General features: G+C 45.6%; 1 protein-coding gene across 1 annotated transcript in view; it reads right to left on the bottom strand.

Moving 5' to 3' along the window:
- Nucleotides 1–765: 765 nt before the first annotated feature.
- LOC139367639 (nucleolar protein 4-like) overlaps nucleotides 766–25,395 on the bottom strand; it is a 25,594-nt gene continuing 964 nt past the window's right edge. Inside the window, exons 2-11 of the mRNA XM_071105908.1 lie at nucleotides 15,373–15,528; nucleotides 11,515–11,626; nucleotides 10,614–10,723; nucleotides 7,076–7,217; nucleotides 4,987–5,282; nucleotides 4,613–4,798; nucleotides 3,053–3,241; nucleotides 2,737–2,856; nucleotides 1,717–1,930; nucleotides 766–1,482 (exon numbers count right to left, since the gene is read on the bottom strand). Of these exons, the coding sequence (XP_070962009.1) occupies nucleotides 1,259–1,482; nucleotides 1,717–1,930; nucleotides 2,737–2,856; nucleotides 3,053–3,241; nucleotides 4,613–4,798; nucleotides 4,987–5,282; nucleotides 7,076–7,217; nucleotides 10,614–10,723; nucleotides 11,515–11,626; nucleotides 15,373–15,528 (1,749 nt within the window). The 3' untranslated portion in view covers nucleotides 766–1,258. The remainder of the gene's footprint in view (nucleotides 1,483–1,716; nucleotides 1,931–2,736; nucleotides 2,857–3,052; nucleotides 3,242–4,612; nucleotides 4,799–4,986; nucleotides 5,283–7,075; nucleotides 7,218–10,613; nucleotides 10,724–11,514; nucleotides 11,627–15,372; nucleotides 15,529–25,395) is intronic.

Below are 25,395 nucleotides of genomic sequence, written 5' to 3'. Positions count from 1 at the left end.
AATGCAAAGACGGGTAGGAAAGAGGAGTTGAGGCAGAGAGGATATGGTGGGATTTGGAGGGAAATCTTTTTCTATAGCAGGCCAACAGCTGTTACAAGGAGCGCAATGCATTCCTCATACAATTCCATGTCACGACCACGTGACGTTCATGAGACAAAGTTCATACGCAACCACGTGCTGTTCATATCTCACTGACCTTAAAACAACACAAACTCTTACAAAACTCTTACAACTGGACTAGGAAATATTCTCATGTTTCAGATCATTCCGTGTCCTATTCACATTTGTCTGATTGGTGCCATTCAATGAAAGGCTTCAGTTATATTAGAGACAAAGAAGAGTAACGTTCAAAACAAAGAACAATGAAGCTACAGTGCTGCCATGGGATATTATTTCTTTCATTCCCCCTTCCATTTATACAGCAATTCCTGATTGACAACTAACGTTTCTGCTCCAAGTGGAGCCTCACAAAGTATGGGATGTTTGTTTTTCAGTTTAGCTCATCACACTGAGACTGAAAGCACGGGGAGGAGGTAGAGGTACCATGAGAAGACCTCCTTTTGCACAAAGTCTCACAAAAAGCCATCATGACTATGTGGATATTGGCTTGACTTGCCAAAAATGGTATATCCACGCATGCACATTTACTGATTATCTTCCATATTGCACCTTGTTCCACACTTTTCCCAGAAGCAGTAACCTTTCGCCTACGAGCCAAAGCCTATAGGCTTGGAAACATTACAGTGCTTTACCCTACAGCTTTAGCATCCCTGTTTGCATACCTACATCTTCACACTTTAAAAACTACTGCTGAGATGAACAGATCAGTTACAGAAGGTCAACTCTGAAGCAGCAAAACATGGTTGACAATTACCTCCTCAGAGCTTAGAAAAGAGGATCCCACTTAAGGAGGTGACTTCGGGGTGTTTCTGGGGAATGGATGAAGTGGGTAGGGTGTAGGTTTGTTATGGGAATGGCAGAAGTTTACTGGGCACTAAGATCAGTGTGAAATGATGGATTGTATTCTTCTTTTAATTGTTTCTGCTCCTGTGATATATAAACTGTGAATGTGTACCATCTATCTACCATCTGCTGTATATGGCCCAATTGTGCAATGCAGTTTTACTCTTATTCTTTACTTTGACTCTTTATTCAGTTGAGTGTATAGATGTCTGACTGTGTGTGACTGAGGGTGATAGTGCAGACGGAGAGTCTGGTGGAGACGGCACGGTTCGGCACGGTCGGGCCTGGTTCTGTTTCAGTTATGCTGCAGGATTAGGTTTTCCAGCTCATCTGCGGAGCGGAGCAGGAAGGCGGCAGACTCTCGATACCCGGCGATGAGCTGCCGCACCGCTGTGACCTCAGGGGGGCTGAGCTGAGCCGAGGCTCCTCCCCCGCCTCCACCCTGACCACCGTGACTGTTAGAACTGCAGGAAGAGGAGGAGGTGGGAGCCACAGACTTCATACTGAGATCAGTGGGACCTGGAGAGAGAAATGATGGTTTACTGTAAATTTGATTACCCCATACAGTAAAGAAAGCTTATTGAGATTATTGATATACACAGGGTCTATAGAAAATGCAACATTATTGATATACATTATAGGCATTAATTAATCACACTAATACAGATACAGGCACATACAAACACACATGGACAAACACATTCCCATTGACTCTAGGTCTAGGAATATAGGAATTGGGTTAAAGCTAATTACCATTGGTCTGTGTGGTGGCACCGGTGGTCGGCAGGTTGTTGCCGATTGCCCCGTAACTGTGGAAGCTGTAGTTGAGGCCTCCGTTGGTACCGTTGGTGTAGACTGGGTCCTGGGTTTGGGACTGGGAGTAGGCTGAGGCAGCCAGGGAGAAGCCTGAGGGGGCCCCTGAGGCTGGGTCCCTGGAGCCGTTCTTATCAACAGTAGCAAGTTCCTCCTAGGGGAGTAGTTACAATAGTTATTACACTGTACTTACAGGAAGAAGAACATAGTAATAAGAACATGTAAAGTATTAGCAAGATACACAGTAAATGAATATACTGTAGCTACTTGCAGATGTACTATCTTAATTAGTTCACTCTGTTGTCGCAGAAAATGTGCAAATTGTAGTGTACTCGTGGTTTAAAAAGGCTTCTAAAGTTTGTAATGTCCACTTTAAAATGTCAGACTTTATGTATTCTAACAACAAAAAATGATCAACCCCTACAAAAATGTCCATTAAATTATAATCCAAATAATAATTCACATTTCCTGTTGCAGCAGGATTATATTCCTGCTGTGAGAAACTGGTCAAGTTAAGATAGAACATCTGTACTGCACATACTGGTAGTGATGTTACCAACTTTTCTGTAAATTGTCATTATTTGGCCCCTATGGCCTATTTATTGCCTAACCTCCCTAATCTTACTACATTTGCGCACACTGTATATAGATTTTTTTTTTTCAATTGTGTTTTTGACTGTACGTTTGTTTATCCCATGTGTAACTCTGTGTTGTTTGCGTCACACTGCTTTGCTTTATCTTGGCCAGGTCGCAGTTGTAAATGAGATCTTGTTCTCAACTGGCCTACCTGGTTAAATAAATGTAAAATCTTTTTTTTAAAATTAAAATCAAAACTTTTCTGTAAATATTCCAGAATAACACACTCTTTATCTACTGTCATGGATAAACAAACACACAAATGAATACACTCGAAAATCACATTAATGAACGAATACACACTTGCTGTGAACACACACTCACAGGGCCTTGATAGACATCTAGTCGCATCCTCTTGGCAGCGTTGCGTGTCTCACTTTCACAAGCAGCAGCGAGAATGTTCTCTGCCATGGCAGAGGTGAGGTGGGGAGGTGTGGGCCGTGTCTGACAGCGCAGACAAAACAGAAACAGTGTTAAGGGTGTGCATTAGAACATTACAGTGCGAGTGAATTTAGTGAACATTTATGCATGTTCATGAAACGTGTACATTGTGGCAGATAAAAAAAAGCATAGCTTTCTACAAATCCTGGCCGTCCAAGTCTCGAAAAACAATCAGAATGTGGAAGGGAACAGTGCCTACCTCAAAACCAACCTTCTTCAAACGGCGGCAGGACTTGAGGTAGGTGCGGATGCGCTTGCGGGAGCGCTCCTGGAACTCAGGGAACTGTCGGCTGCATGACTCGATGATGGCCTGGATCTTCTCCTTGGGCTGCTTGGAGATGGGCACCATGCGGTCCAGGTTCTCATCCACAAACAGACGAACAAACATCTGAGAAGGCAGAGATGGAGGGGAAAGGGAGGAGAGAGGGGAGGTTGGGGTGTAAGAGGGGAGGAGACGGGGAAGAGAGAGTTTATAAGGGAGACAAGAGAGGGTGGGGGGTGTAGAGGGGAGGAGAGGGAGAAGAGGGAGTTTATAAGGGAGATGGGAGGATGGGGGGTGTAGAGGGGAGGAGAGAGAGAAGAGGGAGTATATAAGGGAGATGGGAATATGGGGGGGTGTAAAGGGGAGGAGAGAGAGAAGAGGGAGTTTATAAGGGAGATGGGAGGATGGGGGTGTAGAGGGGAGGAGAGGGAGAAGAGGGAGTTTATAAGGGAGATGGGAGGATGGGGGGTGTAGAGTGGAGGAGAGAGAGAAGAGGGAGTTTATAAGGGAGATGGGAGGACGGGGTTTAGAGGGGAGGAGAGAGAGAAGAGGGAGTTTATAAGGGAGATGGGAGGACGGGGGGTGTAGAGGGGAGGAGAGAGAGAAGAGGGAGTTTATAAGGGAGATGGGAGGACGGGGTGTAGAGGGGAGGAGAGAGAGAAGAGGGAGTTTATAAGGGAGATGGGAGGATGGGGGGTGTAGAGGGGAGGAGAGAGAGAAGAGGGAGTTTATAAGGGAGATGGGAGGACGGGGGGTGTAGAGGGGAGGAGAGAGAGAAGAGGGAGTTTATAAGGGAGATGGGAGGATGGGGGGTGTAGAGTGGAGGAGAGAGAGAAGAGGGAGTTTATAAGGGAGATGGGAGGACGGGGGTGTAGAGGGGAGGAGAGAGAGAAGAGGGAGTTTATAAGGGAGATGGGAGGATGGGGGGTGTAGAGTGGAGGAGAGAGAGAAGAGGGAGTTTATAAGGGAGATGGGAGGACGGGGTGTAGAGGGGAGGAGAGAGAGAAGAGGGAGTTTATAAGGGAGATGGGAGGACGGGGGGTGTAGAGGGGAGGAGAGAGAGAAAAGGGAGTTTATAAGGGAGATGGGAGGATGGGGGGTGTAGAGGGGAGGAGAGAGGAGAAGTGGGTGTAGAGTAGGGGGAAGCAGGAGGGGGAGGTGTAAAAGGGGGACAAAGAGCCAAAGCAGAAAGGGGGAGCAGCCAAGGCGGTGGAGCATGAAATAGGGTGGAAAGAAAAGGAGAAGGGATAAAGAGGGGGGAGAGAAGAAAGAAGATATACTGAATACCAAAGATTTGAAGCATGTCATTTCACATTTTAACTCTGACATTCATATTCTTTAGAAAAAGAGCAAACATGACTTCTTTGTTGATATTTGGGTTGCATAAAGGACAACTGCATTGCATAAAGGCCAATTGCCTTTATGTAGTAATACAACCATTGTAATACAACCATTGAAGTCTATATTTACAAGTGACAGTTGTGATGGGACTCTTACATTGAAGGCTTTCAGCCTCTCTGGGTCCATTCCCTCTGCATCAGTGATCTTGTCACTGTCGTCATGGTCGTCGTGATCGTCATCATCATCATCAATGATCTGAGCACGCCCAGAGGTCAAGTCCTCAGCGCTCATGCTCAGTTCAGTCTTCACCGAGTCATAGCTTCCGGAGCTGTACTGAGGAGACTAAACGCAAACACACACACACACAAAGACAAACACACATAGACACATACACATACACACATAGACACATACACATACACACATAGACACACACACACACATCGCTATTAAATAAACAGTTGAGGACACAAAGCAATGTTCAAGTTCCCTATCAAAAGACCATATTCAAATACCTTCGCTATCCTTACCTTGTTACCGTAGTCTGGATTCCCGGGGCACTTCCTGGTGGAGTCAGTTGGGTAGGGCGTCCCAACAGGGCTCCCCACAGGCAGCAATCTGTCGGTCAGATTGACTGGTTGCTGGTCCTCTGAGGAGGAAGAGGAGGAGGTGGTGGTGCTGAAGTCCAGGGGAGCACTCACCCCATTCTCAGTCACATCCCTGTACGGAGCCAATCCATCTGGAGGGACAGCGCCCACAACCATCGCCTCCGGAGGGGTCAGGGCTGGCAGACCGTGGCCGCTGCCACTCTCAGAGGAGTCATCATCTGTCAGAGAGAGCAGGAGAGAGAGAAACGGTAAAGAGATGGAAACACTGATGTCAAATCCACTGATGGAAACACCACTGATGTAAAATCCACTGATGGAAACAAGACTGATGGAAATACCACTGATGGAAACACCACTGATGGAAACACTACTGATGTAAAATCCACTGTTGGAAACACCACTGATGTAATATCCTCTGATGGAAACACCACTGATGTAATATCCACTGATGGAAACACCACTGATGTAAAATCCACTGATGGAAACACCACTGATGGAAAATCCACTGTTGGAAACACCACTGATGTAAAGTCCACTGATGGAAACACCACTGATGGAAACACCACTGATGGCAAATCCACTGATGGAAACACCACTGATGGCAAATCCACTGTTGGAAACACCACTGATGTAATATCCACTGATGGAAACACCACTGATGGAAAATCCACTGTTGGAAACACCACTGATGTAATATCCACTGATGGAAACACCACTGATGGAAAATCCACTGTTGGAAACACCACTGATGTAAAGTCCACTGATGGAAACACCACTGATGGCAAATCCACTGATGGAAACACCACTGATGGCAAATCCACTGATGGAAACACCACTGATGTAAAATCCACTGATGGAAACACCACTGCACCTATTCCCAGAAACGCAAGGTAGTATAATGATTTACAGATGTATGTTTAACTCAATTGAGTCTCAACAAATCCAGAGATTACCATTAATTAAAAAATCTCACCATTACACCATTTTGAATGAAAATGCAAACAGACGAATCCTGCAAATAGAGTTTTTGCTAATGGTCCAAGCTAGGTTAGTGTGTTGAGAGGATGCGCTGTGTGGCTGTTGTTTTTGATGGAGTAAATGTGTACATGTTTTTGTTTGCTCAATCATTTCTCTCCTTAGTTGGGGGAGGGGTCAACATGCTATATGTTGTGCTGTCAGAGTGTTTGTATAGGAAGATGGGGGTATTGGGGTCAGCTGTCAGAGTGTTTGTATAGGAAGAGGAGGGTATTGGGGTCAGCTGTCAAACTAATAGGGGGTGCTTTTGCAGTGGAGGCTTGAGTTATGATGGAGGTTTAAAACGGGGGAAGGATGGAGATGAGGAGGGAGGAAGGGAGGAGGGGGAGAACATGATGGGACTGTGGGGGAGGTGAAGGGGCGGAAACAGACCCTCACAAGGTTGGCATGTGAAGTATGAGGGAACTGTATTGATGTGTGACAATAACACTGTTGGGGGTATGCTGTTAAACCACAAAGACAGCTGATTTCTACCACTCTAACCCTCGCCTTTTCCCTAAGGCAGGGGGGGACCATCAAAGTCTCCCTTTCCTCCACTCAAATCTAAAAGGGCCCACTCACAGGGATTTCCATTGTTGTGCTGAGCCTGTGAGGCCTCGTATGTCTTTTTTCCATTGTGTTGACTACTAAGAATCCAGCCAGTGCAAAATCTGTAACTTTTTCTTGGAATACACAATTCAGTACAAACTGATAACCGGTTATCTATTGTGGATGTCCACTTTCCCTTCATGAGGTAGTAGTCATGGATGGAGGTGGGGGTGGGTGGAGGCCACTCTACATGAAGGGGGAGTTGGTTTGATTAGGACATTAATAACAGCACATGTTTCTGCCAATACTGTGAGTATATGCCCCCCCCCCCCCCCCCACCACCACACACACAACTGTTAATGTACACACCAACTCCAACTCATCCATTGCGTGTAAGCAGGAACATACTGCACACAAACACACAAGCACAAAAAGGCCAGCAGTTTACCGTCCTCCTCTTTGAGTGTGGTCTGTGGGCTTTGTGCATTCTCTCCATTGGGGGGACTGAGCTCAGGGACAGGGGGGCGCTCAGCAGAGACCCACGTGGGCTCAGTCATATCCATGTCCTCACTGCTCACCGAACTGTCATCCTGAGGAGAGCGAGAGACAGAGAAATAGGAAGATTGAGACACTTATCAAGCTACGATTTCGTCCCTGAGGAGAAGTCTAGGAAAACTGAATAGGCTGCTGAAGAGAGCAGTAGACTGCACAAGGTAAATCACTCTCACTCAGGAAGACGAAGGCTAGACCAAAACGCTTCCCCTTTGCCACTTTTCATTTGAGCTAGCAGTCAGGACATGTGTTAAACACGCATAATAAGAGTACATTGTCAAAAATGGAAATGGAAAGCACAGTCCACACTCAGTCCAAGTTTAGGCAATGCCATTTTCTCCTGAGGAAATCTCCTTATTAAATAATGTGTCTTGAAGCGCTGTTATTTATAACTGTGGAAAGTAGAAACCCCAAACTTGTTCACTCTAATGGAACACAGCCAGGAGTGTTCAGGCGTAGCCTAGCAGTTAATTAAGAGGTTTGGGCCAATAACCGAAAGTTTGCTGGTTTTATTCTCCTAGCAGGCAAGGTGGAAAATTCTGCTGTTCTGCCCTGACTTTGGTAAATAATCTACTTACAAAGGAGGCCTGGTCTATATGCACTGTAAACCCCAAGGCATTTTTTAACTCAATACTTCTAGTAAGTTAATACTTCAAAGTCAATACTTCAAAGTTAATGAAAAGTCATTATAACTTCAAATGTTTATGTGGTACTGACTCAAAACTAAATGACAAGTCACACCAACTAAATTGTTTTAAGATATGATAACAAATTAACTTTTTTCCCAGCATGCTCTACTGCAGGTAGATTTTTTGGAATTGTTTTTAATATCTGTGTTTTTGCATGTACATTGAGTGATTGTTTGATTAAATGTTAGGCTACACAAAGATACATATTTTGTTAATAATCTAATCCAATCATTGAATTTTTGCACCCGCTACTGAAATGGTTGTTCCAGTTTAAATGGTTTAGGTATTTTCCTCCCACTGTTCTTAACCCTGGCAGTCATTGTGAATGCAGGTTGTGGGTGAATACAAATTTCAAGTGTTGGATAGCCTAAAGCTGGCTAGATTCCAATAGGAATTACAAATCACTTGGCGAGCCAGCATAATTTGATTTATAGTTAGGGTTGTAAAATTCTGGTAAATTTCCAATGTTTTCCATAAATCCTGGATGGAAGATTACTGGAATTTTGAGGGGGAATGTTATAGTATTTTGCAACCCTACTTGCAGGCCTGATGTGAGTTTCAGGCCACTGTATAAGGCCTTATTATATATGTAATGGCTCAATTATAATTATAATATTTGCCTAGGAACTCACCTCGTGAAGGCCACAGGACTGAACATGAAAGAATTCAACAACCATGCCCCTGTCACTAACAAATGGTCATGGGTGGTAACTCTACAATTCAATTGAAAATGCAAGGCACAATGTGAAATTATCAGACATGGCTGACATGGCTTACTGGGGGCCTTAAATGTAAGTATACATTACTCAAGAAAACTGCATTTGTATGCATTTGAAGGTAGTACTGCTCACTTCAGCTATTTAAGTTTATTTTCTTACATTTTTTTTAGGTAATCGGTTTTCTCAAAATGTTTGAGTAGCCAGAACTTATCCGATTTTACAGTATGCATGACAAAATAACATCTACTGCTCTTGCCAGGCCAGGGGTGTTGCAGATGGGGTTAGCTTATTATGAAAACACTGGCTAATACCTTGCATCTATCATGAACGTATGAGAACACAGTTGGCCCCACATTCAGAACAGTACAGTATAGTACAGTAAGAGCCAAGAACTGATACCCTCCGGAGGAAACACGACACACTCCTCTGAGGGTTCTGTAGAGGGCTGAGGCACTTACTGAAGGCTCTATTAGGTACCAAGTGATGCATGGTGTAATAAAGAGAGAGAGGGGAGGAGAGAGAGAGAGAGAGGGGAGGAGAGATAGAGAAGGGAGGAGAGATAGAGAGGGGAGGAAAAATAGAGAGGGGAGAGAGATAGAGAGGGGAGGAGAGATAGAGAGGGGAGGAAAGATAGAGAGGGTAGAGAGATAGAGAGGGGAGGAGAGATAGAGGGGGAGAGAGGGGGAGAGAGAAGAGGAGAGAGGCAGAGACCGCTAGAAAGGGGTGAGTTGGAGAGTGATAAAGGATGAGGGAGACCTGAAGCGGCAGGCAGAAACATGGGATGTAAATAAATAGAATATCCTATACTGTTCTATGTTAACCACCCTCCCAAACTTGACCAATGACAATGACCACCACATTAGAAGGGCCCTCTGCAAGAACTCTTCACCACTCTTTCTGTTGCTGTTTTTTATTCTCTTGCTCTCTTGCTCCTCTCTCTCTTACACACGCACATGCATGTCTAATTAATTTAGGCATTTATGCATGAATAAACAACGTGCACAATCTCCGACTTGAAAGCTGTGAAAAGTGACATCATTGATGACATAGGCTACCATGTCCTGCAGCCACAATGTCAACTGGGCAAGCAAAGGTGAGATTCATTCAAAACGGAACTGACTGAGCACGGTATCACGGCAATATCTTCAAAATACACTATATATACAAAGGTATGTGAACACCCTTTCAAATTAGTGGATTTGGCTATTTCAGCCGCAACCGTTGCTGACAGGTGTGTAAAATCAAGCACACCACCATGCAATCTCCATAGACAAACATTGCCAGTAGAATGGCCTTAATAAAGAGCTCAGTGACTTACAATGTGGCACTGTCATAGGATGCCACCTTTCCAACAACTCAGTTTGTCAAATTTCTACCCTGCTAGAGCTGCCCCGGTCAACTGTATGTGCTGTTATTGTGAAGTGTAAACGTCTAGGATCAACAACGGTGATTTCCATACAATCCTACCGCGCGGGTGTGCGTACGAAGTCCAGTGTTGGAGTAGAATGAGGCAGAGTGTTGTCTCTGGTGTCACTCTCACGATACAGTAAACTACAGTGGCCTACAGCAGCCTACAGCAGCCTACAGTAGCCTACAGCAGCCTACAGTAACCTACAGCAGCCTACAGCAGTCTACAGCAGCCTACAGTGGCATATAATCAAATCCTGTCAGTGTCTTTAGATTCTAATTGGTGAATCTGCTGCCTCCCTGGCTGTGTTTAGATAGTTGGTTGACCATAACATTGTCCTCACCCCTCCATCTTTTTTTTCATGGCACTTGATGTTATATTTCTAGTAGATCCTGCTAGGCCCTGTGCTGAATGCAAAGTTCTAGACAAAGAAGATAAACTGAGTCAATCTGGGCTTCATTTTGTTGAGGTTGCAATCCATTGCAGTTGAGTGGGTCCTCGAGTTCCAGAGGATGTAAACCTATCGGTGTCCACCCTACTCGCATATGGAAATGTTACAAATGTTCCCCCTCCATCACCCTTTACCCCCCCCTCACACACACACACTGTATGCCTTACCCGCTCATTGGCAGTCATGCACTGTAGTTTCATCTGTTTCAGGTAGGTGGCAGTCAGTGGCATGTTGTAGTCAATGAGGTCCGGAACCAAGGAGGTTGGTCGATCATTTTCTGTACAGAGAATACAGTAACACTCATACAGTAAGATCATTTCCAAAACAAACAATCAGGTAAAGCAAACTACGCATTAAGAGCTTTTTGAGTACTCCCACGTGCCATTTGGGCTCCGCAACACCCCTACACTTTCTATTGGTTTTCTTTGACCGGAATGTCCATTCATCTGATCTGGTTCCTCTGATCTTAATCAGAGTCAATCTCTGATTAAAAGGCAATAATGACAACCATGGTGGCCCTTGAGATCTGGAGTCATGAACTGCTGTTTTAATGCTGCAACCTAAACAATGGGATGCCCTCTGTGTTCCCAACCATGACCACTAGAGGGACCCCATGCTCCTTCTATTGGAACATTGTATTCATTATTTAGGACCTCTTGGGTCTTTGTTCAATCATTTGGCTTAATGATGGCCTCCACCTTTAATTGCCCCTAAAAATGGCTTACGAAACATTCACAGAGACTCACGACTATATATTTAAACGACAGATTGGACACTGCGTTGAGTGTGGGAAGCCCAATGAATATGGGGCTATAAATGTACTAGCAGTCAATTCAATGGGTCAATATGTATAGTAGCATTGCAATTCATCATTTTGACAAAGGTAGTAGGAAGGTGATATGCGTTATAACAATAACCCCCTATAAAGCTTTAGAAGGAATTGTTGCTATTCAGATAGATGTCAAATTAAAAGGTGTCTTTCTTATCAAACAAGACTTTAATAACTGAATAAATATATACAGTCAATTAATAAACAGGAGCCAGTAAACTGACTTGGGAGTTAGTAACCTTTGAACTCTGCAGTGCTGGGATTGATGTGCATCCTCTTCTGACACTCTCCACAGTTCATTAGGAAGCGTGTCACTGCCTCCCTGGGCAGGAAGGCGTACGTCTCCGCTATCTGTGCCAGGGGAAAGGTCAGAAGGCACAGGTCAGGGCAGGAGTAGAGGAGGTATAAACTGTTATTAAAGCCTGGGATCAGTGAGTATGTTAATGCTGTGTTATCTGGGGTTGGCATGGTGAGGAAGGAATCCTTCCTCAATGCTCAAAAAACCTTTCTCTCTCTCACACACACATCTGCTGCTGATATCCTGACTGTTTGAATTGACCATCTACTTATTTCTGCTTTGATATCCCATGCTGGAGCTGGGGCCTTTTCTTCACCTGCTCTCTCTCTCTCAGCTGCAGCTGACTCATATATATTCCCCTCTCTCTCCCTCTCTATCTCCCTTCTCTGTTTATCTCTGCCTCTCTGCCCCCACTGGCGTTTCCCTGCTAAACAAGGCGACCTTCATGTGACCATGGCAAGGCAGCAGGGATGCCCAGCTCACCCCCCTCTCCCCCTCCCCCAGGGCAGCATAGAGGGAAAGGCCGACCAGAGGAATCTGCACTTCCCAGAAGGCCAAGGTGACAGCTCCATATTATGCCCCTGCCCCAATGGCGCTCAGTGCTTCTCAAAAGGGTACGTGCTATGAGATGTGACAGGACCTCTCTACAGGGCAGGGGCGAGAGGCAAGAGAGGGAAATGGCCCTGGTCCCCAGGGGGTTTAACTGCCATGCTCCCTACAAAACTGTCTCACAACACAGACAAAGACCCCCCAGCTGCAGACACAGACTTGTCTCTTCAGACCTCACTAGATCCTAAATACACTGGGTGAATACAGCAGGACTGGGTAAATACAGCAGGACTGGGTGAATACAGCAGGACTGGGTGAATACAGCAGGACTGGGTGAATACAGCAGGACTGGGTGAATGCAGCAGGACTGGGTGAATATAGCAGGACTGGGTAAATACAGCAGGACTGGGTGAATACAGCAGGACTGGGTGAATACAGCAGGACTGGGTGAATACAGCAGGACTGGGTGAATACAGCAGGACTGGGTAAATACAGCAGGACTGGGTGAATACAGCAGGACTGGGTGAATACAGCAGGACTGGGTGAATACAGCAGGACTGGGTGAACACAGCAGGACTGGGTGAATACAGCAGGACTGGGTGAATACAGCAGGACTGGGTGAATACAGCAGGACTGGGTGAATACAGCAGGACTGGGTAAATACAGCAGGACTGGGTAAATACAGCAGGACTGGGTAAATACAGCAGGACTGGGTGAATACAGCAGGACTGGGTAAATACAGCAGGACTGGGTAAATACAGCAGGACTGGGTGAATACAGCAGGACTGGGTAAATACAGCAGGACTGGGTGAATACAGCAGGACTGGGTAAATACAGCAGGACTGGGTGAATACAGCAGGACTGGGTAAATACAGCAGGACTGGGTGAATACAGCAGGACTGGGTGAATACAGCAGGACTGGGTAAATACAGCAGGACTGGGTGAATACAGCAGGACTGGGTAAATACAGCAGGACTGGGTGAATACAGCAGGACTGGGTGAATACAGCAGGACTGGGTGAATACAGCAGGACTGGGTGAATACAGCAGGACTGGGTGAATACAGCAGGACTGGGTGAATACAGCAGGACTGGGTGAATACAGCAGGACTGGGTAAATACAGCAGGACTGGGTAAATACAGCAGGACTGGGTGAATACAGCAGGACTGGGTGAATACAGCAGGACTGGGTGAATACAGCAGGACTGGGTGAATATAGCAGGACTGGGTAAATACAGCAGGACTGGGTGAATACAGCAGGACTGGGTGAATACAGCAGGACTGGGTGAATACAGCAGGACTGGGTGAATACAGCAGGACTGGGTAAATACAGCAGGACTGGGTGAATACAGCAGGACTGGGTGAATACAGCAGGACTGGGTGAATACAGCAGGACTGGGTAAATACAGCAGGACTGGGTGAATACAGCAGGACTGGGTGAATACAGCAGGACTGGGTGAATACAGCAGGACTGGGTGAATACAGCAGGACTGGGTGAATACAGCAGGACTGGGTAAATACAGTTGCAACATAGAACAATATAATATAGGAATGCATACGCTGTTGATGATGTACTTTATCTATGGGCTATACTTTTTTTTTTTTTTCAAATCAAATTTTATTAGTCACATGCACTGAATACAACAGGTGTAGTAGATCTTACAGTGAAATGCTTACTTACAAGCCCTTAACCAACAAAGCAGTTTTACCAAAAATACCTAAAAAATAAGAAATAAAGTAACAAATAATTAAAGAGCAGCAGTGAAATAACAATAGCGAGGCTATATACAGGGGGTACCGGTACAATGTGTGGCGGCACCGGTTAGTTGAGGTAATTGAGGTAATATATACATGTGGGTAGAGTTATTAAAGTGACTTATGCATAGATAATAACAGAAAGTAGCGTAGAAAGGGGGGGGGGGGGGTGACAATGCAATTAGTCTGGGTAGCCATTTGACTAGATGATCAGTTGTCTTATGGCTTGGGGGTAGAAGCTGTTTAGAAGCCTCTTGGACCTAGACTGGTGCTCCGGTACCACTAGCCCTGTGGTAGCAGAGAGAACAGTCTATGACTAGGGTGGCTGGAGTCTTTGACCATTTTTAGGACCTTCCTCTGACACCACCTTGTATAGAAGTCCTGGAAGACAGGAAGCAGTTGCATACCAGGCATAGATGCAACCAGTCCCCATACCAGGCATAGATGCTCTCAATGGTGCAGTTGTAGAACCTTTTGAGGATCTGAGGAACCATGCCAAATCTTTTCAGTCTCCCGAGGGGAATAGGTTTTGTCATGTCCTCTTCACAACTGTTTTGGTGTGCTTGGACCATGTTTGTTGGTTGGTGATGTGGACATCAAGGAACTTGAAGCTCTCAACCTGCTCCACTACGGCCCCGTCGATGAGAATAGGGGCGTCCTCATTCCTCTTTTTCCTGTAGTCCACAATCATCTCCTTTGTCCTTTGAGAGGTTATTGTCCTGGCTCCACACAGCCAGGTCTCTGACCTCCTCCCCATAGGCTGTCTAATCGTTGTTGGTGAACAGGCCTACAACTGTTGTGTCATCGGCAAACTTAACGATGGTGTTGGAGTCGTGCCTGGCCGTGCAGTCATGAGTGAACAGGGAGAACAGGAGGGGACTGAGCACGCACCCCTGAGGGGCCCCAGTGTTAAGGATCAGCGCGGCAGATGTGTTGTTACCTACCTTTACCACTGATGAGGCGGCCCGTCAGGAAGTCTAGGATCCAGTTGCAGAGGGAGGTGTTTAGTCCCAGGGTCCTTAGCTTAGTGATGAGCTTTGAGGGCACTATGGTGTTGAACGCTGAGCTGTAGTCAATGAATAGCATTCTCACATAGGTGTTCCTTTTGTCCAGGTGGGAAAGGGCAGTGTGGAGCACAATAGAGATTGCACCATCTGTGGATCTGTTGGGGCGGTATGCAAATTGGAGTGGGTCTAGGGTTTCTGGAATAATGGGGTTGATGTGAGCCATAACCAGCCTTTCAAAGAACTTCATGGCTACAGACGTGAGTGCTACAGGTCGGTAGTCATTTATACTTTTGTATGCATCCTCAACCATCCTGTTGAGGATGCATGGTTGTCTTAGTAACTACTGATGCTATGAATAAGGAATAGCAAGTCTATAAAAGGCATATTTTATGTGGCAGTTTCTAAGAGAATAGAAAGATGCTTTAGTACAGTCTATATAGGATGCCTATTGGTGAACTGATTGTTTATGTTTGCTCGGTGCCAGTCTTACTGCTTTATAGGTCTTCTTCTGGCCAGCGTGTTTAGGTGCTCTACCAGGGTCGGCACCCATCTCCACATGCATGGCATAGATGATGTCGAAGAAGTCCTCCACCACTGCCACCCTCTTCAGGGACGAGCTGTCCTGGGCCGAGCCTGCATCTGCACACTGGAAGACAGAGAGGGAAACATTCAATACCCTGCCTGAGAAGACACTGTGTGTGTGGGGGGAGGGTGGGGGTGTACACGTGTGGGTGTGTTGTGCGTGCATGCATGTGTGTGTGTGTGTGTGGGGGAGGGTGGGGGTGTACACGTGTGGGTGTGTTGTGCGTGCATGCATGTGTGTGTGTGTGTGTGTTTCAGTTCTCTATGGAAAAAGATCTCCGAACATAACGGTCATGAAAATCTGAAAATATCTGAACCCCTGAGGCTACAGGTCTCGTAGTGTGAATGTTAACAAGATGGTTTTCTTATCCCAGCTTTGAGAACAGTGATGATGATTCAGCAGAGCAATATGGATCAGCACACAGGAGGGACAAATATGGAGCAGCTCAGGCAGGGTCCAGGACAAATCACCGCAGGGTCAGCTCTGCTGAGATGTCCAGTGCTACTGTCTGTGTCTAAGTAGCTCCCTGCTCTACAGGCTGGCTGCCTGTCTGTGTCTAAGTAGCTCCCTGCTCTATAGGCTAGTGCCTGTCTGTGTCTAAGTAGCTCCCTGCTCTACAGGCTGGCTGCCTGTCTCTGTCTAAGTAGCTCCCTGCTCTACTGAGATGTCCAGTGCTACTGTCTGTGTCTAAGTAGCTCCCTGCTCTACAGGCTAGTTGCCTGTCTGTGTCTAAGTAGCTCCCTGCTCTACAGGCTAGTTGCCTGTCTGTGTCTAAGTAGCTCCCTGCTCTACAGGCTGGCTGCCTGTCTGTGTCTAAGTAGCTCCCTGCTCTACAGGCTGGCTGCCTGTCTGTGTCTAAGTAGCTCCCTGCTCTACAGACTGGCTGCGTCTCGGGCTAGCCTAACAGAGTGTTTCCTGACAGATGTCACTGGCTCAGGCTGCTGCTTCTGGCTCTGGGTATCATCACACACCCACTGGCCAGATCACTGCTGGGGCTGGGGCTAGTGTACTGCAGTGGGCCTCGATCCATCTTGTGTTCAGAGAATTAGCTGCCAGATTAGCTTCCCCTCAGCAGAGCTTCTTCATCCCTGCAGAGTCAGTCTCTCTCTCTGTTACACAGACTCTGAGATTGCTCCACTGCAGAGAGAGGGAGAGAGAGGGAGAGAGAGAGGGAGAGATAGCTGCGGCTTCATTCAATGTCCCCACCAGCACCACCTCATCCCTGCAGTCAGTGTTTAAAAATAACACCCCGTCCTGTACTGTACAATGCCGACAGTTCCTCCTACAGCCAACCCCCAACATCCACCCTGCTTCCAGTGCCGCTGACCCCGTCACCATAGAAACGGCCACAATCTCTCTCTTGGGCAGGTGTGCAGGGCAGAGGGTCATGTGACACTCAGTTGGAACTCATATCGCTACGACAACGGCCTTGTTGCTTAATAGCCCACTTACCACATGGGCTTTCTTTCTTCCACCGGGGCACCACTGGGCCTTCTCTCTTTCTCCCTCAAGTTCTTTCTTTTCCTTGTTACATTTGACTCTATTCTGTATTACGTTGTTTTTCTCTCTTGTGGGGGTGTTCATTTCATCTGGTGTATCTGTGATGTGAACTGTGAACTGAGGTTTATGTACATGATGTACAGCCCTGAATAGAAGCTGAGGTCAATGAAACAAAAGAACGGAATATTATATACATCTAGTTAAGTCCCTGTTACACAGTACAAATGTAGATTCCAAAAGTTGTGAGATGTCAGGGGATGTGTTCTAGGTGGGACTCAGTGTTTCTCGAGGAGGAAACACATTTCAGAAAGTTATGTCCGGCATCAATGAGGAATCTCACTCTTTTTATTATACTGTATATCATTTTTCTCTCCTCTGACATTTCGAATCCTGCTCCTGCTATCTGACATTTATTTAGCTCCTCCTCTCTCCCTACCTATGTCCCGTTCGTTCTTTCTTCCCCATTCTCCCTGCTCCTGCTCTCCCAAGTGCAAGGTAATGATCGTTGCCATGGCAACTAAAACCAGCTCACCGAGCGGGTTTGTTTTAATCCGGCCCGTCTCCTCTCTCTCTGTAGCCACTCTCCCTCCCTGTCAGCATGTTCTTGATGTAATAGCCTAATGATAATGAAATAATAATACTAACAATCCTAATCATCATCACTCCTGTAAGGTATCATTTTCCTGATGACATCATCATTATTCAGGACAAAAATAGTGAACAGGTCCATTATTTTCAGCATACTCCAAATAGGATCCAACCCGGGACACTTTTGTACTGCACATATCCAGACATCTACCAGTGTTAGATCTGCCATTGTCCTCTCTGACACTACAACATACTGTATATCTCACTAACCAAGATTTCTATTGCTATTATTGCCTCCTATGTGCTCTTTGTTTTTCAGTGAACTGTGGTGCAGCAGACCATCACCCTTGGCAGGAATCAACCCAGACTCAATCCAGCAATTCATTTGCCCGAGGTTTTGGTTTTTGCCCTAGCATTACACAGCTTGATGATGAGTTGGTCATTTGAATCAGCTGTGTAGTACTAGGGCAAAAAACTAAACGTGCACCCAGGGGGGGGGCCCATGACCAAGATTGGGAAACACTGCCTTAGAAGGATTGCAGATTGCCAGTGAAGATAAACAGAAGAACTCTTCACTTGCAACATATGCGCGCGCTCAAAGGGTAGTTTGACCATTAATTCACACAGTGTGTGTGTGTGTGTGTGTGTGTGTGTGTGTGTGTGTGTGTGTGTGTGTGTGTGTGTGTGTGTGTGTGTGTGTGTGTGTGTGTGTGTGTGTGTGTGTGTGTGTGTGTGTGTGTGTGTGTGTGTGTGTGTGTGTGTGCGGCACACTCATGTTTATGTGTTTAAATGTTCGATCTGTTTATTCAGCATAGTCCACAAGGTGTATGTTGCGTAGCTGGAGAAGGCCAGCTGTTGAATGGTAAATATGTGGTCTCATCAGCATCACAGTGTTTTACAGGAGGGAGACATGTCAGCAGCCCTAATCACCATCACCACATAAACCTATCAACACTCCAACTGTCTCTCTTCCTGTTTCCTCTCTCTCTCCATCTTCCCCTTTCTCCTTTTCTCCATCTTTCTAATCCCATAGGACTGCTCTCCCGAGCCACAGCATACCCCCATCCCCTGCTCTCTCTCTCTCTCTCTCTCTCTCTCTCTCTCTCTCTCTCTCTCTCTCTCTCTCTCTCTCTCTCTCTCTCTCTCTCCCTGTCCCGCTCCAAACAGCTCTGTTGCTAGGAGACTGGAGGGGTTGATTCGGCCCGGCCACCCCCACCCCCCCTGGCAGTCACACACACTAGCAGAGAGAGAGTCGCTGAGGGGAAAGGAGAGAGCGGAGGAGAGGAGCGGTCCTGCACACAGACGGTTCGGGGGGGCTGGAGGCAGCTGGGTCACACAGACGGGCCAGTGGACAGAGGAAGGGAGAAAACCACAGCAAACATCTCAAATGGAAAGGGCAATTTATCCTCAATGGAGGAGGGAGAGCAAACACTGTAAAGCTCCACAGCCATTAAAACATATACAGGGTTTACAATCGTATGTTTTCACAAATACTGCCGGTAGCAATACTGCAGATACAGTATAGCTCTGTGTAAATAAAATAGAACACATATTGTGTATGATAGACGACACTACACAAGAAGAGAGCTGTAATCATACGCAGTTGGTTATGGGTGGTGGTGGCAGATAGACAGAGCCCCAACGAAAGAGGGACGGTGGGAGAAAGAAAGAGGGACATTGGAGAAAGAAAGAGGTACAGTGGGAGAACGAAAGAGGGACAGCGGGAGAACGAAAGAGGGACAGCGGGAGAACGAAAGAGGGACATTGGAGAAAGAAAGAGGTACAGTGGGAGAACGAAAGAGGGACAGCGGGAGAACGAAAGAGGGACATTGGAGAAAGAAAGAGGTACAGTGGGAGAACGAAAGAGGGACAGCGGGATAACGAAAGAGGGACATTGGGGGTAACGGATGGCTTTGTCAACAGCACTAATTACTCAGATTATCTCATTGCAGATGTAACAACAGGTCACCTTTTAAAGTCCCATCTCCCCCTTGTAAATCCATCAGCAAGATAATGGATGCATAAATGGGAAAGCCCTGGTGTCCTCATTAGGGAGAGGGGTAGGGGGGGGAGCAGCAGTGAGGACATACAGATGTGTCCTGCAATGCAGTTTAAAAAGGCTTTTGAAGTTTGCAATTCCCACTTTGACATTTCAGACTTTTTCCCTTGTAAAAAATCAACCTCAACAAAAGGTCCATTAATTATAATCCACATAATTATTCACATTTCCTGTTGCTGCAGGATTATTTTTCTGATGTAGCAAACTGGCTCGAATTAAACTCCTACATATGTATAAAACATAATCTCCTTGCCCCCCTGATTAAAACCTCTCCTCTTTCTGCCGGCCTCCTTCGTTTATTACCCCCTTTCTCTTTTCTCGCCGTTCCTTTGCTCACTCTCCCTCAGTTCATAAAACCCCTTCATTAAATCCACATTAGGTCTGCCATGCTCTCCCCCTATGTCCCGTTCCCTGCCCCCCCCCCCTCTCTCTCTCCTTTTCTTTCTCTCTCTTTCTCTGTCTTTCGCACTCCCATGATGATCATTAAATGATAGAGCGTGTGACAGTCCCAATAACTCATCCAGGCCCTGACAGACCCCATCCCTCTGTTGATGTTCCAGTCACCACCCCAAACAGAACATCCTGATGTACTACACATAGGTTCTGCAATCTGGGCCTTTCATCATCTTTGTGTTATTGCTACTTAATTACTACATATTTTCTATTTCTGTTACAATGTCCGGGTGTTAAATATTTGTCCAGCTACAGCATAAAAAAAAATGATAGTAGCCGAGTGTAGTAGTAAGATTTAACACTGAGGCGTAAGGCTGTGTGTGTGTGTGTGTGTGTGTGTGTGTGTGTGTGTGTGTGTGTGTGTGTGTGTGTGTGTGTGTGTGTGTGTGTGTGTGTGTGTGTGTGTGTGTGTGCTGAGATCTAGAGCAGAGCTCAGACTCTCCCACACAGGGGGCGCCCCCAGGCCAGTTAAAAATGGTGTTAATTTATCCTCCTATGGGAGCAAAGAACTGTCTCTCCATGGCAACAGAGAGGGTGCTGAGGGGAGGAAAAACAGAGCAGCACGATCAACGACCCCCTCTTTGTACAGACACACACACACACACTGTAACATTCACATTTTCACTCTCTCACACAAAAACACACACTCGCATAAGGACACACTCCAATATCAAACTCTGTGCACAGCTTATTAGAGATTCATTACAAATATATTACCAAAAGGCTAGGAACACATTGGCTTCAGATATGTAGGTCTACCGAATCCTCTTGTCCTAGAAGAGGCCTCATTCACAAAAATAAGTGGTTGCATCATCTCTCTCTGTATGTAATGTGTCTATGTGTGTCATCTACATCTAAAGCAGAGGAGCCTTGCACATAATTTATTTTAAGGGGCGCTGAGGGCCAAATGCAATATCTTTCATTCTCTGTAAAATAAACTGTATAAGGATGAAGTTGAGGAGGCACTGGAGACACTCCCATACGGCCAAAGCACTGAAATAACCACAGCACGCAGTCAATCCCCCAAAAAAGTAGGTGAATTGGAGACTTGGTTTAAGAGAGGCCTTGTTGATGAAAAACCAACATTAAAACAATACATTATATCCCGTTGTGCTTTTTATATTAAGGTAAATTCTCCCCAATCTTGCCAGGTTGAGAGTAAAGAGCAAATGTGTGGCTTTGGTTAAGGTATTTAGCATTTGTAGGCCTGATAACCTAGGTACAGTCATAACAAACACACAGAGACTGAATAGGAGGGACAGAAAGAAAGGCTAGATTATGCTGGAGTTGTGCCATGCAAAACTGTTAGCATTAATGCAAATGTTGTTGAATGAAAGGAGCACTATTCTTTTGACTCAGTGCCCTCCTAACAGAGGGGAGCTCTCAGGAGACGTGGAATAATTAATCAGATAATAATGATGACGCTCCTGCTCCATTTTGATGGCAGAACACAAACGTTCCCTGTCTGTCTCAGACGGGACATCCTCAACCACTCCCACACCTCTCACCTGTTCCTTTCTATTCTTTTTCATCAAGTTACAATACTCCATTCACTGGGTTTACAGCTCTCCCAGGGAGAAAGGTTCATAGAGCATTGTCGACGTCAATGAACCCTTTATGCCCTTTGATGACAGCACTTCCCGCAGCATCTTACACGTGGAGTTCCATACCTGAGGCTGTGCTGGGTGTGCGTGGTGAGAAAGTCCTACCAAATCCAGATTGTGAATGAGGGATAGAGATATGTAAAGAGTTCCCGTTGGCATGGCAACTAAAAAGCAACCGCTCTCATCCGTTAATATTTTCCGGAGCCATATTTAGAGCAACAAGAGAGAAATGAACACAACATTCCGCTTTGAAATGGAGGGCACACCTATAGCTCAATAAATTATTATGTGTGCAAACCAGATTGGTGCTAGACTGTATTATATACGGTGGCAGAGTATCTGTCGGTGTACAATAAATCTCTGCTATTAATAATGTAAAACAAAAAAAACGACAGGCCGATATGAATCAATGAATCTAGTAATGGTAACGTGTGAATGTACCACTACAGTGGGCATGTCTGCAGTAGTGTATAACTGCAGAACATCTCACCGTGCCGTGGTCTATCAATTGTTATATTCTCCTCCTCACTGTCTGGGCTCTAATCAGGACATAATGAGAGCAAAAGCAGGTTGCATCCCCACACTGAGGCCTGCTGATATTGTCTAAGCACTGCTCAGGCTCTCAGACATACAGACGGAGAGCAAGAGAAAGGACTCGGGATATAGACAGAGAGAGAGAGAGTGTGTGAAAGGGAAAGAGAGAGAGAAATTCCAAACAATCCCATCAGCTGTCTGAAATTTAGTTTGCACTAGGCTCGTGCTACAAAACTCTTTAAAACCCCCATTCCCTTTAGTCAGTGTCTGTCTCTTTCCTTCCACTACTGGACTAACCTGTATAACTCCCTCTGTGTTTACACCAACTGAAAAAAGGTTCCTGTCTGCCCATCAACCACTAGCCATGCAATCCTTGCCCCCATCCCCAACCAACCTCCCCCTCATTTAGCCCCCCTGCCTGCGCCCTCGGTGAAACTTGGCACACCCCAGGAGCAGCTGCAGAGGGGCCTCCCAACGCCACACTCTGAAAACACGCCCCCCCCCACCACACAGGAGGGGCACTGAGGGTGTTGGGCGTTGTGGTTTTGTACTCTCTGTGTGTGTGTGTATGCGTGTGTGTGTGAGTGTGTGTGTGTGTGTGTGTGCGTGTGTGTGTGTGTGTGTGTGTGTGTGTGTGTGTGTGTATGTGTGTGTGTGTGTGTGTGTGTGTGTGTGTGTGTGTGTGTGTGTGTGTGTGCGTATGCGTGTGCGTGTGTGTGTGTGTGTGTGTGTGTGTGTGTGTGTGTGCGTATGCGTGTGTGTGTGTGTGTGTGTGTGTGTGCGTGTGTGTGTGTGTGTGTGTGTGTGTGTGTGTGTGTGTGTGTGTGTGTGTGTGTGTGTGTGTGTGTGTGTGTGTGTGTGTGTGTGTGTGTGTGTGTGTGTGTGTGTGTGTGTGTGTGTGTGTGTGTGTGTGTGTGTGTGTGTGTGTGTGTGTGTGTGTGTGTGTGTGTGTGTGTGTGTGTGTGTGTGTGTGTGTGTGTGTGTGTGTGTGTGTGTGTGTGTGTGTGTGTGTGTGTGTGTGTGTGTGTGTGTGTGTGTGTGTGTGTGTGTGTGTGTGTGTGTGTGTGTGTGTGTGTGTGTGTGTGTGTGTGTGTGTGTGTGTGTGTGTGTGTGTGTGTGTGTGTGTGTGTGTGTGTGTGTGTGTGTGTACTTTTTTACAGTATAAAACAATCAATCATTACGCAGTACTTGCTTTGAAACCATATGTATACAGTAGGTGCACTGTAATATGAAATACAGAATTTGACTTGCCACCGAGCTGCCTGTAAATGACTGTCAAATTCATGGCAACCCCTTTACAGTGTACCCAATCTCTGTATCTTGTACACATTTGTATTTGGGTGGCACAGTGGTATAGGCTTCAAGCGGACAGTGAGAGAATGAAGAAGAGAGAGAGAGATCTGAGGACTGATACCACATGACCGACTGATACATCGACTGATACACTATCTACCACTCAGCAAGGGAACAGTCAAAGACGACATACTACCCGGCTGACAGACAAGAGAACACACACACAAATCACCTCCACGCTCACATTGATACACATTGACTATTCTTGCATCTAATTGCACCTCTACTTCACTACTTGACTTTCCACTTCCCACTTTCATTAATGATGAAATGACTGCCTTGTGTTTGCTTTTGTTGTTCTATTTGTTGTCTAGTTTTGCACAAGTGGGGGTTGGACATGGGGGAGACCCCTGCTGTGTCCCATCAATAACTAGAGGTACATACTATTCAGGAATAGTTTCCTTCCATATAGTAGAACTAGAAATGACATATAGGCGTCTTTAACATCATTGGCATACTATTCTCAGACATGCATGTTAGAAGTAGAAAACAGTGTCCTGCCCAGGCGCTAAACTTTTATTACTGTAGAACAAGGACATTTACAAACTTGGCCCTCACAGAGTGACATCAGCTATTTCTGGGTTTGTGCATAAAGCCGTGTCAAAACAAAAGGCTTTTGCCCACAAGCAATGTAGAATGGATAAAGTGTCGAAAACTGAGACATCTCAGGACTATAATATGACATAATGAAAAGTAAAGTGTAGATTAATACCTGTGCGTAATAAATAAATGTTCAAATGTTGTGGTAAAAACAAGGCTACACATTAACACAGGTAAAACACCTGAGGAAGGATCTATCAAATAATCCACGCCTCAATCCAATAAACCACACCTCAGCGGGTCTGATATTCAAAACTGTTCTTGTAATTTGAGTCTATTGTTCACACTAATCTTGAGGGTCCTTGGAGAGCTTGTCCCAACACCATGGTGGGGGTTGGTGTGATTCCCCGAAGGCATCATATAAAATGGTGTCCGTCTCAACTGGCACTGAGCAAACACACACACAACCTCTTTCCTGTGCCTATAAAGAGTGTTTTCTTAAACTTTGGTCAATCAGCCTAGATAATCAATGTATCAGAATAGGATGTTCATCCATCTACATTTCCAACCCCAAGTAGCCTATAGCCTACCTAAATAAATAATTTACAATTTCACCTCAGATTAACACATGGTTAACAAAAATTGTAATACATTTATGCTATATTGCACGAGATTATCATATGGTGAAATCATTCAAATGTCAATTCTAAGCAGCAGTGGTTTTAACTTTGATAGAGGCAGGATGCCGCTATATGCATCTGCTGGATAGTCTTCTCTTTTGTTCCCACCGGAGACCCTCACGGGGATCAAATACGCACGGTGGTTTTACGTCCAACATAGTACAAATGCAATATATCACTTTTATTTATTTATAAGCATACATCAAAATCGAACGTTTTATGAATGTGGATAAATGTACTAAGTCATGAAAATACATGCAAGTGTAGGAACTATGCAGGTATGATTGGTTACCAGAGCAACGAGTGCCTGTGGAACGATCCGCATCTATCCTGCACTGGGCAATGTAAAGTTGCGGGGTGCACACATAACTACGCGGATTGACACCGTGGATAGTTTTGCTTTCATAGCATGTGCACGTAAGTTATTGTATTCTTGTCAATATAAATTACTGTTTGTCAATTAGTACAATACATTAGAACGAAAAGATAATGTGTGGTGCTGCGCATTTACCCATCCCCTTGGAAAGCCGGATGGATTTAGTGGATTTATGCTATAGAGCTATTATACGAGGTAAAGGGGAACATTATACATTATTTTGTTAATCTATAAACCCTCACC

Source organism: Oncorhynchus clarkii, chromosome 16 (assembly GCF_045791955.1).
Source record: "Oncorhynchus clarkii lewisi isolate Uvic-CL-2024 chromosome 16, UVic_Ocla_1.0, whole genome shotgun sequence".
NCBI lineage: Eukaryota > Metazoa > Chordata > Actinopteri > Salmoniformes > Salmonidae > Oncorhynchus > Oncorhynchus clarkii.
This window is presented reverse-complemented; position numbering and strand designations above follow the sequence as displayed.